The following is a 17,468-nucleotide window of genomic DNA, read 5'->3' as shown; positions in this document are numbered from 1 at the left end:
GTAACTTTTTTTCAGCAATATGATGTGTTCATCTTTGACATACTTGGAAAGACGGCAATTTCACACCAAATATTGACAATTTTTTTTATTCAACAAAAAATGATTTAGACGACGAATCCGGAAAACAATACTTGGTTTTAAAAAAATGTATGGCTTTGGACAATTTTGCTTCTTATTCCTTACTACCTAGATATACAGGGTGGTCCATTTTAATCTATTATGGCTATAGCTAGTTTTGTAGTTAACCAATCCAAAAAAAAACTTATACAAAAGTTGCAGAAATTGATGGGGGGCATCATGTTCTGATTTGAGATTATACCTAGTTCTATTGGTTGCTCTAATAGTTAATTAAGATCCTTAAAAGTAACATTTCTTATGTAAAACAGAAAATCTTTAGCTTACGTAGAAAATGCAACTTACAAAATATGTCATTGTTGTATTTGATCGTAACAAAATATGCTAGCTTCAGAAAAACTTTTTTATACAAAAGTTATTGTCGTAAAGGTCATTCGCCTGTGTTAATAACTATGAAGCCGAAGTAAATTTTCAAGATAATTTGAAAGATCAAGGTCAAATGACCTTGAGACTAGAATTTCCTTATAGAATATGCCAATTTCCTAATTTTCCCTTGACAACTTTTGGTTAAAGCATTACTTCGAAAATATGTTTTAAGTTTTTTAATGAGTAAGTTTTTTCAATTTTCTAATTTAAAATATTATTCTATCTCTTACCTTTTATAGGATCTAAATTGACTTTTAAAGTAACCTGGAGAATTGGGTCAAATCTGCTGTCAGAAATGTCCCCCATCAAACTGTGCAACTGTTGTTCAAGTTATTTTTTGATTGGTTTACTACAAAACGAGCTATTAGCCAAAATATATTAAAATGGTCCACCGTGTATATTAAATAGTTTTGCTGATACTACAAGCCGTGAAATTTTTTTGAGTAAGTATACTGAGTATGTAAACTGATTTATTAAGACCTGGGATTGTTTTGTGGAATTATACTGAGTAGGATAACTGATTAGTAAATATTGCAATCGTGCCATTAAAAGTAAAAAGGAATTTATATCAAGTTTCCTCTATATACCTACAGGAATTACTTAATTCTCAAACCTGTATTTTGAGCTTGCATGATTACTTTGGTGATAAGTGAAATGAAATGTGCTGGAGTTATAATTAAAACTTTGATTTATTACCTTAAATACCTGTGGAAGATTTTGAGCTAGTTTATTTGGAGATGAAATCGAGTACGTCTCAGGACTTAAAAAGTTAGGTCGAGTTCCATCTTGTAAACCGTTAGAGATAGAACAAAAGTGTAAATGTAAAAAATGTTTCTTATAAAAAAATAAACAACTCTTGTTTGAAACATTTTTTCGTAAACATCACTGCATGTATATTGTATATACAGGTACCTATTGTTTATATTTTAAATTTATTCGTTACATATATTATGTATGTGTCCGTTTGTTTATCGCTCTTTATTTACATGTCTTTCAAAAAAATAAACGAATTCAAAATCAAACACTGTCTATACATGGTATTTCAACAATTATCTCAGGCAATTGTTTGTTTCTACTTGTTGTATTTAGTTTCGATTCTTTCACTAGTTATGGTATTATTCCTTTCTGATAAATTGAGAAATGTGTAATTATCGTTTTTTTTAAGAGAATGCAAGTATGGCATTGAATGAATAACGTGGATTTTTAATTGAAATGAATGGCAGTATATCATTTGCATTGTTTACTGTACTTAACATTGCATTTTTGCATTGTTTAATAATTTTAACTATGATAATTGTTTACAATTTAAAATATTTGCATAGAGAAATATTCCTTTAACTAAAGTTATTAGGTTCAGACGTATGAAAATGACTTAGTTTAAAAAAATATATTTATATTTATAATTTTCCGGGGTAGTACCTTTTTCCAGAAAGATGAAAATACAGCCGAAAACGGATTCTCTGGCATGCATAAGTCAAACCAACTTCAGACACTTAATCATTAGAAAATATTTAAACATATTAAATATGAAAATTTAGATATGAAAAAATTCGGGCACTTACTGGATAAATGAATGAACAATAATTCGCCGCCCAAAAATTTATATCTATCACAATTTATCAGTTATGCAATAGTCAATTAACAATTTTTTAACACTTAAGCTATGAATATGAAAAATTTTGTAGGTAACTCCAGATCATAAAGTATCTATTGGTATATAATGCCAAATTTCAACCCAATTCGTTCCTTCGCTCAAAACGTTTGTGAGTGTACACACATACAAACAATATTTTGGTGAAGCAAAAAAGCGCCAAAGCCTCAATGATTATAGGTATGTTGTCAATGACTAGAAAATACTCAAAAAAAAAAAAAAAACGTGAATTCCATGTAAACTATATTTAGAAATAACGTAAACTCTTCCAGTTACGAAACATACTTTGAGCACAAAATGGACCTATTAAATTTTTTTAGGTGCCTTTTATTGGCTTCCTCATTCTAGTAAATTCTATTATTCTTTCTATCTTTCTAGCTAGTCTTTTTTAAATCCATTAAAGAAATTCTTAACCTAATAATTACGAGCAAGTATTTATGTAATTATAGATAATTAATTTTTTAATTGTTTTAACGATAACGAATAACAGGAAGTCGATAATTTGTTAAAATTGTATATAAGGTCGGAAAAAATATTAGAATTGCACTTTACAGCTATCATCAGCTTTGAAAATGTATTTACCTGGACTGTTGATTGCATTTGTTTGCGCTTTTTCATGTAAGTATAAAAATATTACACATAAGTAATAACGTTGAAGTGTAAGGCGTCTTTTTTCACAGAGTTTTTTTTTTTTTTTTTTTTTTTAAATTTGTTTAAATTGCATGTTAAGAACACAGAGCTACATTTGTAAATTTGTTTAGCAAAATATTTGTTATTTTAAAAGAATTAGCTGAATTTAACTTATAACGGGTAATTAAAACTTAAAATGGGTTTTTTTTTCGCAATGCGCGGACTGTTTATTACGTTTTGTTATTGATTGTGTATTGATTACACAAACATTTTAAAAATAAATTTTATTAAATTTGTACTAATTTTTTAAAATGGGGTCGTTTCTCGTTTCCGTTTCATTTATTTGTATTTTTTTGTAACTTAGATTTAAACTAGATCGGCAATTTCGAGGTGGAGAATCCTTAAAATAGTATTATGCGAAAATAACCGATTTAGTAGTTATGAGTGCTGCGAATTTTAAATGGTCTCTTCCATTTCACATTACCCTAAAGTAAACTATTTAACTGAAAGAGGTGTCAAATTGTAATTAATATATTTAAAAAGGCTGAAAACGTTGATGAAATATATAACAGTTTACTAGAATATAGAAACGCAAAAGTTAGAGATTTAGATTACCGACTCCCTGCAACACATTTGCTGCAAAATAGAAGATGTAGAACGAAGCTACCAGTTAACCAAGAATATTAAGCAACAATTTAAAAGAAAAAAGAGTAAAAAAGACAATGACTGAGTTAATTGTTGAAATACTCTATAGAAAGTGATGAATATCATTGCTTGCATTATGATTATTTTTTAATAGCAGAATTTAAAAAACCTACACAATTATCACCATTTATTTAGTTTTCGAAAATTTCGAGTATTTCAAGTATTTTTCAGAATTTTTTCCGTTTTTTGAGAATATTATATTTTCAACTCTGTATCTTTTATAGTTTTGGCAAAAATGGACAACAAAGTTTTATCCTAATTTGCACACTCACGGTTAAACAGTGACCTTGATATCTCTTTTCGTTTATGAGTTATCGTATTGACAGATGGGCAGACAGACGGACAGACAGGTGGACAACCGGAAATGGACTAATTGGGTGATTTTATGAACACCTATATCAAAATTCTTTCGTAGCATCAATATTTTTAGGGCATTACAATTTCGGGACTAAACTAAGTATATCTTGATATATTACATATATACAGGGTATAATAATTAATTAGGAAACTTTCTTGATAAAAATCTCAAAACCGAGACCCGTACCAAAACCCATATATATATATATATATATATATATATACATTTTAACGATGGTCATTTTTGACATCTATTAGCTAGGATCTCCATTTACTTGGGAAATTCGCTAATATTAAACTTAAAACGAAGGTATCTATGTGGGATTAAATATTTTAACCAAACCACACCTCTAGGAAGAAGAACAAGATGGATAAAATGTCAATATGATATTCTTTATTGTTTATGAATCAATTTACAATTTTAAATAATGGAGGCATTTTCAAAACATGAGTCCCGAGTTAAGTAATGTAACGTAACTTTGTGTAAGAAGTAATACTATCACTTAACAAATGAAGGTTTTAGTTAAATTTGGAAAAGCTTGTTCCACAGAATGCCATAAATGTATCTCAATCATAGAATGTTTATATATACGACTTTCAGAAAATATATTTTATTTTGTAATTTGAGATAAAAAATTTAAATTTACTTTCAGTCGTTAGAAGCGGATCTCTCCGTCCGCGGATAATAAATGGCACTGAAGCAGTTGAAGATTATCCTTGGATAGCCAGAATAATGATTGATACTAAAGACACACCTAAAGGACAAGCTATATCTACAAATTGTGGTGGCAGTTTAATTGGATCGCAATGGGTTTTAACAGCAAAACATTGTTTACTGTACCCAAATCTTACAGCAATTGGTAATCCTGAGGTATGTTATACTTGTCATAGATACAATAGCATTATTTAATGTTTTACTTTATAATTTGGGTCATATAACGAAAATTTATGTATATTTTGGGGTTTAGTAGTAAACCGAAAGAAAAAATTAAAATCTTGGTGAATTAAATAATTTGAGATATTCCAAATTGGCCAAAAATCAGATGGCCACTACATTTAAATAGATAACTGCGGTGACCAAGTCGAAGAGCGAATATATTCGTTGAGTGAATTGAACTGAAGTTGAACTGAAACGTGAGTGCCGAAGAACCGAATTCAGTGCCGCTAGGAGTATCGTTAATGTAATAATATGGGCTGCATAATGTAAAAATTTGAACGATAATATTATTTATTTATAAATATTGGCAATGTTGTTACGTAAAGTAAGAAGTCATTGTGTGAAAACTAAACTAATAATATAATGCGTCGACATAGAAGCTATCTTGTATACCATGTGTCTTTATACCATCTAGGCATATACATATCTGTAGTATGACAGAATACATCCGTTTAGTAATGCATCTAAGCGAGAGATATTATACACATGTATTGAACATTAGTTGGAAGACGCTTGGAAAGTGGGAGTCTCTGCATGCATACAACAGAAGATCTGTCGTATCGTATCTGTAGTCTTACAACATATGTATATAATACCTCTCGCTTAGATGCATTACTGAACGGATTTATTCTGTCATACTACAGATATGTATATGCCTAGATGGTACAAACACACATGGTATAAGAAAGGAAGCTGACTGATCGATAACGCACAGCTGAAACTGCTGGGTATAGAAGCATGAAACTTTGCGCACACGTTCCTTAAATAATGTAAGCGAGCACTAAAAAGGGATTTTTGAAATTTATTCTAAAAATAAGCCTTAAGGGGTGAAAAGGGGAATGTGAATTTTGAATATGGGAACTCCATGTTAATAATTTTATAGACAAATATAGATCAACGAATATTATATTGATACCAAAGTTTTTTAAATATACAATATTTACAATATTCAAAAATTAATTATTCTTCTCATAAGCGGTATGATATGAATGCTTCATTATAAATCGAACATCTGAAACTATGTAACAAGGGTTATGAAGGTATATATTTAGAGTTCAAACCGGCAGAAAGAGTCGAGGGCAAAACCATTGAAAATACAAATTTGAGTTATTTTTAGATTTCTAAAGGACTTTCACTTTAAGATTTCTAACAGATAACAAATTTAACCACCTTCTTACAAAATCAAGTCGATCGAATGCTATGCAATTTTTTTCGGCTCATATTGCCGTTTATACGCTTCGATCGGCATATCAACGTAGTCGACAACAATTTTTTGTTCACGCGATATCGGTCAAGAAAAAATTTAAGAAAAAGCTCGCCCGACTCGAAATGGCTCGATCGAATGTTATAAAATTCTTTTGCATTAGTAATGCATCTAAGCGAGAGGTATTATATACATGTATTTAACATTAGTTGGGAGACGCTTGGAGAGTGGCAGTTTTTTACTTAATTAATAATATTTGTATGCAACAAAACTCCCACTCTCTGCATGCATACAACAAAAGTCTTGTGTGAATCAAACAAATTTTTTTTTATAGTGATTTCGTAATTAAAATTTCTAAATTTTTTCAGAAATATCAAGTGATCATCGGTGACAATTATTGGCCAAGTGGCGAATTTATACCAGTAACAGACCACTATTTTTATCAAAATCGAACTTCCATAGATGATGACATTGCTTTGTTGAAATTAGAACATGCTCCTACGAAGGATATTGATCCAATACCAATACAATTCGAGCAACTTGAACCATCAACATATGATGGAGAATTAGCGCATATTTTGGGATGGGGTTTAGAGGACCCAACTAGTAACTATCAGCCCCCACAATTGCGAGAAACTAATGTTAAACTTTACACTGAAAATTGTGACGACACTACGTTATGCTTCAACCCAGAAGATACCCAATCGAACGCTTGTGAAGGAGATAGTGGTGGACCAATGACATTTATGGTCAATGAAGTTGAAACATTGGTTGGAGTAACTCATGTTTCAAAAATTGAAAACGGAATACATTGTTCTGGTGACTTTAGCTCTTACACAAAAACTTTCTATCCACCCTATGCTGAATGGATACAAAAAACCATGAATTCAAACTAAATAAATTTTCTATAATCGAACAGCAAATTGTTAACGAATTTAAACATTGAATATTATTGACAATAAACATTTCACTTCTCATATATTTTTTCATTTGAACCGTTTGTACCCACCCTTTATCTCCGTACTACAATTATGAAGCCATTTTATTCGTTTGGGTCTGTTTAATAGAAATATAATAGAAACCAGTCTGAAACGTAGCTTTTGTTACCAATATTGATACGTTGTGTACCAATTTTGTTACGATTTGATACCAATATTGATACGTAGCGATAGCTACCAATATTGAGACGTTGACTTGGGGTAATAAATTTGGAAACGTTTGTATTAGGGTGAAATGAACGAGTACTAATAAGAATGGTAGTTAACCGAGATATTCTCTCGAACTGGATTACTCTAGCCACGAGTTAACTGTACTCAATCTCATATATGTAACAAGTTCAATTCATATATAAATATTTACGTGGAAGCGTGAAAATTAATTAATCTGAAATATAGATCTGAATTAGGAGAAAATAATAAAAATCAGTATTTAAATTTTTAATAATTTTGAGTTTTATTCTTCAATAAAAAAAAAGCTAATTCAATTTCGTAACCAGTATTCTTTCACAATTATTCAAAAAGATAATCCATACAAAAGCAAAGAACAGAATAATAAATTTATATAACCAAGTGACTTGATTCAACAAATTGTGTACCGCATTTAACAAATACAAAAGTAGTTAAGTCAAGAAAATATATTACAATAAATGCATACCTAACCTACACAATTTGTCAGACCAAGCGACCGTTTTAGTTCATACAAAATGATATCGTCCCTATAAAGGAGAGTTAATCATATATTAAAAGGTAAATTAAATTAATTAATTAAATAACGAAATAACGTTAATATTTATAATACTTGTAATTTACTACCAATAATAAGTATTCAGCAATACAATTTGTAATGATTTTTTTTAAATTTATTAAAAATTTAAATAATTTTGTTTTTCAATAAAATTTTTAATGAAAATACTCAATAAACTGAATTACATTAAACAAAACGATTTTTACACTAAACAACACAATTTACTTATGTTAAGTGTGTACCCCGGAATTATGTACTTCCGTTCCCGGAATCAAGTTCAAATATCACGGAATTAGAGACAAAGTTGAAGTCCAGAAACTTAACTTTTAATACTATAAATTAAAGACTCGCAACCAAGGAAATATAGGAAATATAATATCTTAAAACAATCTCCTCTTCAAATTCACAAAATACAAAATCTTATAAATACATACCAAAAATATTAAAGGACCTCGCGGACAATACATTCATTTTTGGTTTCGGTTAAAATTTTTTGAAAACTATGGTTTAAGGCATTTTTGATCAAAAGATAAAAATCGTGTAATAAAAAATCGTGTAACAAAGATCGTGTAACGTCAGACTGTTAATTAATAATTGTATACAGTGTATAATATTCAATTAACATTATTATGTCACAACGACGTTTTACGAACATTTAATTTGTCGGACGTTTTCGTTTCTCTGTTGAAAAGTTCTTTTAAAACTGAAACTTCAAAATCACCAGGGGAAATGAAAAATAAAAACAGTTTTGTTATAAAACTTATATATAATCTTTCCATTTTTTTCAAAAAAAAAAAAAAAAAAAAAATTGATTAAAATCTCAAGTGCCAGAAACCAGTGTAACATGCTTTTCTTTTATAATAAAATGCTGTTTTTAATACGTTTTAAGGAGCTTTAGTGCAAATAGGGTGTTATAAGTATCGATGCCAGACAATCTGGCCCAAACGAAAAAATTGCCCCTTAATACAATTTGAAGTAGGCATAAAGGATGAGTACAAAAGGTTCTAATGAAATAAAATATGTGAAGTGAAATTTTATATGCTAATAATATATATTTATTGTTTAAATGTTTTTATAATATTTATTGTTTAAACATTTTGCAATTCGATTATAGTTTTTTTAATATTTATTTTGTTTCAATGAGGTTTTGTATCCATTCAGCATATTCTGGATAGAAAGTCTTTGTGTAACTACTAAATTCACCTGAACACGGTACTTTGTTTATAACTTGCCCAACATGAGTTACTCCAACCATTGTTTCAACTTCATTAAGCATCATTGTCATTGGTCCACCACTATCTCCTTCACAAGAGTTCGTATTGGTGTCCTTTGGATTGAAGCATAATACGTTTTCCTCACAACCTTCAGTGTACAGTTTCACATACGTTTCTCTCAATTGTGTGATTGTTTCGTCTTTAGTTGGGTCAGTTAAACCCCATCCCAAAATATGAGCCTTTTTTCCGTCATATGTTGATGGGTCAAGTGAGTCGAATTGTGTAGGTATTGGATCAATGTCTTTAGGGGCATGTTCTAATTTCAACATAGCAATGTCATCGTCAATGTAACTTTGATCCGAATAGAAATAGTGGTCTGTGACTGGTATAAATTGGCCACCTGGCCAATAATTGTTACCGACAATCACTTGATATTTCTGAAAAAGTTACGAGATTTTAGTTCCGAAAATGTTATAATCTGACATAATCAATAAAGAACCAAGCTCTTTAAAAGCATTTTATGTGTTTGATTTATAGTATGTTTATAAGAAAATCGGCAGTGATTCAATTACTATCACTTCTCCAATTTTGAGTAACTTATGAGCTTGAAGTAATCTCAATTTAATAAACTTTAAAAAAGTGATCTTTCGTGCGTCATCAAATAAAAGTTATACATGTTTTAAATGATATAAAAATAAAGCGTGTAGGATATCAATATTTTCTTAATTTTAGTTTTAGACATTTCATTATGTCACTTTTATTTATAACAATTTCATATCAATGTGGTTTCTTTTACTTTAAATTCTAATCTAGCAGATCCATTATTTTATTGAATATATCCTACTGTAATTTAAATCAAATTAAATTTTTATCAAGAAAATAGCATTGCTTTTATCGCAAAGAGACGTTTATTTAAATAAACTCCTAAAATCATTTAAATAAACGGTAATTTATTTCAAGTTAATAAACCCCAATTGGATCAAGTTTTTTTTTTTTTAATCTGTTAATGACATTAATTACACCCCACTTTATTTAATTCAACAAGGTCTATTTTTAAATTAATTTCCAGAGCTAGTCTGTTTTTACCTAATTTTACAATTATGTCAAGAATATAAAGTAAAAAAATTAATAATTCCTCACAAATAAATTATTTCTTACCTCAGGATTACCAATTACTGACAGATCTTCGTTTAGTAAACAATGTTTTGCTGTTAAAACCCATTGAGATGCAATTAAAGTGCCTCCACAGTCTGTCTCCAGGGACTGTTGACCATCTGGTGTCTCTTCAGTATTCGTCAATATTCTTGCTACCCAAGGATAATCTTGATCTGCTTCAGTACCATTTATTATACGTGGTCGGAGAGATCCGCTTCTTACAACTGAAATTATGTAAAATTTTCTATCTCAACCAAATATATTATATAATATATTTTTCAAAAGTCGTGCATATAAACATTCTACAAATAAGATACATATGTCACCCTTTGTGGGGAAATCTTTTGAAAATTAAAATACGGCATCTATTTAGTAAGGGATAGAATAACTTCTTACATAACGCTACGTAACTTTACCTATACAGTCGGAATACTGTATACTCGTAGGAATACTTTTAGAAATGTTTTAAAAAAGGTCTCTATTAAAAATTGTAAATTGATTCATAAACAGTATGGCGGACATTCTAAAATTTTCATAGTCGTATTACATAAATATAGCTACATTTCATCGATCTTGCTCTCTTTTTTACAGCAGCGGTTGCGGGCTTGTAGTAACAGAAGCCACTGACGTAAAAAATCAGAAATGCAAAAATATTAAATTCAATGGTGTTAAATCCCATGATTTTGATAGTCAATAATGGTTTGCTAAGCATTGAAGAAATTTATTATTTTTTTAACTATTTCGATACTATTTTTTCACGAAAATGAGAAGCAAAAATTTTCAAAACTTCATTATTTTTAAAACTTTCCTAAACAACTAAAAGATACATTGCTTTTTCTTATAGACATTTAAAAGCTCTAAACTTACAGGTGTATCAGACTATCATGGTTTTATCATTGACCACAATTTATCGCAAAATCTTTTATTATTTTTGTCACATCCATCATAATATAGTATTACGTATGAGAACCTCAACCGGTTTGTGTGTGCTTGATACCCGCCTGCTTCACTGGGCTTAAAAATAAAACTACCGCTTTATAGTCTCCAACTCTCTTGATATGTACAGTTTTCAATTTTGTTAAATACTAAATAGTCATAATTCATTGAGTATATCAAAAAAGTTGGCCATAAATGGTTCGACATTTCAGATGTAGCAGCATACAGTAGCTTACATTATAGATGAAGCTGGAGATGGGGATAAATTAAACATTTTTGTAAAAATTTAAAATAGTAAATATCAGATTAAATTTAATTTTTTAATTTCTTTGATTTAAAAAAAAAATCTTTATAAATTATAGCTCATGAGTTATTCTGATGTATGAGCTATATTTCTGTACAGTTTCATTCAAACTATTCGCTAGTTTTAGCGTGAAAGCGTAACAAACAAACAATCAAACAAACATCCTTACTTTCACATTTATAATATATAGGGATAAGGAGATAATTCAATAACAAATGTTAAATACTAAAGTAACATGGTTCGGCGTTGTACGAAACCGAATCTCCGTCGTATGGCAAGGGAAAATTTTAATTTTTGTTTAACGGTTAAATTAAGGGTTACTTATGTAAAATTTGCTAAACAAATTAATTTTTTAAATGTAAGTTCAAAATACTAGAAGAAAATCTAGGCATGACAAGAAAAAAAAAGCTTTTGAAGAGTTTTAATTGTTTTTTGAACGAAGTATTTTTCTCTTCAGAGGTGAATCTTCGGCCCCACTCGAAAAAAGTGGAAGGACTTCCTCGAAGCTGGAGGATATTTAACAAAAGAAAAATCACTGCTACTAGATACAGTGGCCTCATTTTACCACATTTTGGACCATTAAAAATTAAAGATTTTCAATAAAATTTTCAAAGCAAACCCGCAGGAGTGTTTTTAAAAGTTTTTTATCATGAAAAATTGAAAAAAAATCATTTAAAATATTAATTATCTGTTCGTTATAAGTAAAATAAGGTTGCAATTTTTAAAATAACAAATGTTTTGAAAAACAAGTTAAAAAATTTAGCCCCGTGTTCTTGACATTTAAGAACGAAAAAAACATTATTTCAAAAAAATGATCTATTGTGTTAATACCTTAATATTAAAATTTAAACCAGTCTATGAAGCCCAAGTGGGAAAAGACGCTTTACCTAATCATGATTTAAAATTTCAGACACTTTTATACTTACATGAAAAAAAAATTTATAAAAAATTTTATACTTACATGAAAAAGCGCACACAATTGCAAACAATGTTCCAGAAAAATACATTTTCAAAGCTAATGGTAGCTATAAACTGAACTTCTAATATTTTCGCCGAGCTTATATACAATTTTATCTAATTATTGACTTCCTGTTGTTCGATATCGTTAAAACAATAAAAAATAATTATCGGTAATTACATTCGTAATTATTAGGTTAAAAATATTCGAAATGGCTTAAAAGATTAAGTAGGAATCTTAATTTATCAGGATATATTTAATAACAATTATATCAACAATTTTAAAGCAAGTAGTCACAAGTGATAACTTGAATGTGGAATTTATAAAAACTCAATCCTTATTTTACAATATCTAGTAACATGATTATCAAAGCAAATACGTCAATAAACGAGAAGAAAAAAAGACGGAATGACAATTAGGGATTAAGCTTTGATGACAATTAGGGATTAAGCTTTTTTTTTACCCTTTAGATCAAAAGTTTCAAGGTGCCTTGTGGTGCTTTTACCCACGGGGTGGTAACTACGCCTTCTAAGGGGTGAAAAAATGTCATTTAAGTATATTTCGAATAGTCAATACTTTCTGAGTTATTGGCGATTGAAATTCGGAGTATTTAACGTTAAATAGCTGAAAAATTTGATGTTTTTTGAAAAAAGTATATCTCATACACTTTTTAATTACCGTATTTTCGGTTTAACGATAGTGGTCGGTGTATTTGTGTCTCTTCGTTCTTAAAATTGTTTTAATTAACAGCAAAAATATTTTGCAAGTAGAAATATTGCCACTGCTCTTCGAAGAAGCCAAATTAATAGAATTCTACAAAGCATTAATTGAAATATGATTGGTTTTCTTAAGTTTCATTTAGTTTTTTCAATATGATTGGTTTTCTTTCTACGTTTGAATAATTATTAAAATTATGCTTGAATAATTATTAAACTCACAGTAATTTAGATTCTGAATTAATCGTTTTGACAGAAAATTTTACATTTAAAATATTTTAATGAAATAATAATAAATATGGAATTGTTAATTATAGCAATAAAAAGGATTACAGCGACTGAAATTCTTGATTAATTGTTTCGAAAGAAAATTTGTCGTTAAAAATATTTTAAAAACATGAAATGAACATAGCCAATTTTTAATTATAGTAATTAACAGGCTTAATTAACATAGTTTATAAAGTAATAGTCTATATATAATGCTTGAGTTCCAATAAGCTTCCTATTCTCTTTGATTATAATTTATAGTTTTAAATACTATGTTGTTGAAGTTCCGATTAGTTAATAACTAAAAATAATTTTAAAAAAATATACAAATAATTCTCATACCTAAAAAAGTATTAAAATAATTTATGTAAGTTTGCTTTGAAATCCGAAATTTGCACATAAAATTATCCTTAGAGATGCACTTTAGTAATATCCTGGAGGAAATTTCGATTGGTCGATCGGAACAGGCCCAATGCCGACTTCGAAAAGTTTTTTTATAATGAAAGTTTACTGAACACTTTTTTGAAAGAAATGCATTCCTTATTATGCTCTGATTGAATAACTATGAGACCATTTTACGATAAGTTCATCGGAAAACTTTCTAGAACCACTTCGGGAAAAAATTTTTTATAACTGAAAATTTGCTGGTTTTGTTTGTTATAACTGTTTTTTCATAACTGGTTATTTAGCGATAGCTTGATAGGTCTAGTTGTGTTTTTATTTTCAAGCCGATCAATTTGCTGAATATCGATTTCATTTATGCTTACGTCTAATTTATTATTCAATAACTCTATTACTGTATCCTTTAGATGTTTATCATCATCTTGTTCACTAATGCCATCGTATTATTAAAATATTTCAATTTCTTCTGCAGTTGAAGAATAGCTTCATTTTGGTAATTCATTTTCTTTTCGTTGGCTTCAATTCTATATTTCAGTTTTTCATTTGCTATCTTAAGGTTATTTATGTCTTCTCTTATCTTTTCTTCGATTTAATCAAATCTTTTGTAGATAGCTTCAAGCAACGTTTTATTTTCTGGGGATAGTTCCATGGTATTTGCAGATAGATTTGAATGTAGAAATTAATAAAGCAAGAAACAAAATAATATGAAAATTGATACATAAAAATTTCAACGAGAAGGCAGTAGATTCGATCTTCAATAGTACTATGCAACAGTTTATAACCCGAACACCTACTCACTTAGCTACAGGACACTATAAGTTAATTCACTTATATAAACTCATTAAATGTATATATTTATTTCTGAAGAGCCTAAATGACCAAACGGTCTAAGATGTTAGACGTTGACCGTTCGACTACTTAGACTTAAATTGCGGGTTCGAATTCAGGCAGCTGCAGTGTGAACGATTTTAATTAATGAGGGTGGTTTGAATAAGAACGAAGTAACCGATTCCCCCCAAATCTTAAATGTAATTATAAAAATATGACATAGTTAAATAAATAAAGATTAACAAATAATTGAGTGGGTGGTCTCTGTTATAGGCGTATGTCAGAAAAACGGAGGCTAAGCCCCGTTATTATTATTATTTCTGATACTTGTTATCAATATGTTGCAGCAGGACTCAACAACAAAATCACAAACTACGCATGAAAACTTCAAAAACTTGATTTTCCACTTTATGATATATTTTAGTTGTAAATTATGAAAATATTATCACACTACTTCTATTACGTATTTAATTCACGTTTTATTGTACTAAGATTTTAATGTAAAACACACAAAAATTGATAAATTGTACTAATTGTACAAAAACAATACGTGCTGTTGTCAGATCATCTATTTTTTCCCTTTGTGATTAAACCTAAGTTTATATCATTATTGGTTTGAAATGTTTGATTGCTGTTTCGCACCTAAGCGATTCTTTATTTTATCTAGATTTGTATAAAGTTTGATATCTAGCCCGCTTTAAGTTTTTGAAAGATCAAATTTGAGTACAAGAAAATTTGGAATTTCACTTCACGAATGTCGAGAGTTTTAAGTTATAAATAATTGTAATGTTCTTGTTTTGGCGAGTACATTAAAGCTCTCGTCGCTATGGTAATCATTTATATAAAAAGTGTTGCGCTGTTCCAAACTATGTTCTTTTTGTATAGATTTTTTGTGTCTTAAGTAACGGATTTTTTTTTGTTGACAAAAATCAAATTTTTTTTTTCGTTTGATTGAGAGTTACAACCTTTGCCTCAACCTTTTTTTGAATCTCCTATGAAAATATGTTAGTTGATCATGTTTTTAAGTTGACGAAAATTGATGTTTTATTAAAATTTTTTTTCTTGTTTTATATCACTATTTTCTCTAATAAAATTATGAGGACCCCGAATTTTCAGAGTAATCATGATTTTATTGTAGAAAATAATGAATCAACAAGAGAAATTTATTTATTTCATTATTATGTATTATTATGACTATTATAAACCTATAAATATATGTATTTTATAGTAGGTTAAAATCGAAATAAAGTTTATTGTCCACCGCTCCAAAATAATTTTCGCTTGTATAAGCAAAGGTTGTAACTCTCAATCACATGTAAAAGAGCACTTGTTGCACCCTCTTCTATCTCAGAGACCTCGGACAATCTACTTTCTCTCACGAACATCTTTATTTGCTCTGATTCTAAAAATTCAAAACATGGCAATAATATAACGGTTTTTTGCTTGCAAGCCTATATTATTATTTTTGTAATTAAATTATGTTTTTCTGATACCAATGTCGATTGGTTATCAGTTCGGTGTAGTTATCTATATTGACGTACATCTTCATACCTGCTTGACAGCTAACCATGAACAAAAATAAGTCGGCAAGCCTACCTAAACATATTCTCCATACTATAAACCATGGAGGTTAGAGAGAAGAAGAACGATCGCTGTAAGAAATAGTGTCCCAGAAATACGGACAAAATAAGTGAGGCGCTGCGATCGCTAAGTTGTCTCAATAAAAGCGGACTGTTGTTAATTTTGTACATTTTGCAACTAACTTCATCTACTTACACGCATAAACAGCTAACTTCGCAGATACTACTTACCGACGAATTTTCAGAGACAGGCGTGCTAATGCTTTAGCGCGTAGCAATCGTTCTCCTTCTCTCTAACCTCCATCCTATAAATAATCAGTCAAAACTAAAATGCTTTGCTTATCAAATGGGTGAAGATTATAAAAAAAAAAAAAATTACAATTAAATTAATTAAAAATAGCCATGAACACTTTTCGATAGGTAAGCTATAGGCGTGTTTAAAAATTAATAAAATTTCATAAAAAATACGTCTCACCAGGCTATCAGATGGGTTAAGATCGACTTTATACCGTCTCTTAGATCATAATAAGGAGATAAAGTTGCAGAAAATTGCTTTTATTATAATTTATACCAGCTGATCATTTGAAACTGAATTTGAAGAAATTGTGAATTTGACTGGAAATTTTGTTGAAAATATTTTTTTCTCGTCTAGTGATCTTATATATATAATATTTTATATTGTCTTATGTTGCTTGCAACATGGAAAGACGGAGGTCCGCTTTTTCCCCTCTGCACCGGGACCCTTATATATTTCCCTAGCAACGCCGCTGGATATGAAAAAGCTTTCATGGGAACTTGGAAAGCATTAATAAATAAATAAATTTAAGTTTTAAAGCACTAGTCAAATACGTGAGATATCGACATAAACAGAAAACTGTGAATTCAATGACAAAATGTAACATTTTGGCCAACATATTTTAAACATGTTATTTTTTATTTTCTTATTTTAACTATAAGAATCGTCAATAAACCAACTTGTTCAAATATTGATACAAAATTAATGATTTTGACTTTACCATGACTCACCTATTTTTTACTTCTTAGCGAATGTTCAATTTTCCTTCATTTAGGTATTTTAATTTGAATGTTTACAAGCAACTCAATCATAAAAATTAATTAATGGTTACACACAAATTTGTTTACAGTTTAAATTATTATAATAATTATTATTAAATTCAATGAAATAGCAACTTAATGACGTAAAATTGTAAACATAATATCTAAATATATATCTAAATATAATATAGGGTAGTGTATAGTTCCCTGGAAACAATTTACCTTAAATCACTATGTATATAATGGGGAATATTCGTGAAATTTTTTGTTTGTTTTTAACCCCCGAACCAAAAAAGGGGTATTATAAATTTCACCGCTATGTTT

The 17,468-nt window shown here is 29.1% G+C and overlaps 2 protein-coding genes across 2 annotated transcripts; one reads left to right on the top strand and one right to left on the bottom strand.

The window, feature by feature from the left end:
• The first annotated feature begins 4,534 nt into the window (after nt 1–4,534).
• LOC123298965 (chymotrypsin-2-like) lies at nt 4,535–6,881 on the top strand. Its single transcript, XM_044881070.1, has 2 exons — nt 4,535–4,715; nt 6,354–6,881. The coding sequence occupies exons 1-2, from the start codon at nt 4,578–4,580 to the stop codon at nt 6,879–6,881; spliced, it is 666 nt and encodes a 221-aa protein (XP_044737005.1). The 5' UTR covers nt 4,535–4,577.
• On the bottom strand, nt 6,818–12,357 carry LOC123298956 (coagulation factor XI-like). Its single transcript, XM_044881060.1, has 4 exons — nt 12,299–12,357; nt 10,101–10,321; nt 8,932–9,379; nt 6,818–6,901 (listed from the first exon to the last, which is right to left on the bottom strand). The coding sequence occupies exons 1-4, from the start codon at nt 12,342–12,344 to the stop codon at nt 6,891–6,893; spliced, it is 726 nt and encodes a 241-aa protein (XP_044736995.1). The 5' UTR covers nt 12,345–12,357; the 3' UTR covers nt 6,818–6,890.
• Nucleotides 12,358–17,468: the final 5,111 nt, after the last annotated feature.

Source organism: Chrysoperla carnea, chromosome 1 (genome assembly GCF_905475395.1).
Source record: "Chrysoperla carnea chromosome 1, inChrCarn1.1, whole genome shotgun sequence".
NCBI classification, from domain to species: Eukaryota; Metazoa; Arthropoda; class Insecta; order Neuroptera; family Chrysopidae; genus Chrysoperla; species Chrysoperla carnea.
The sequence above is the reverse complement of the archived record's forward strand: the minus strand, read 5'-3'. Positions and strand labels throughout refer to the sequence as shown.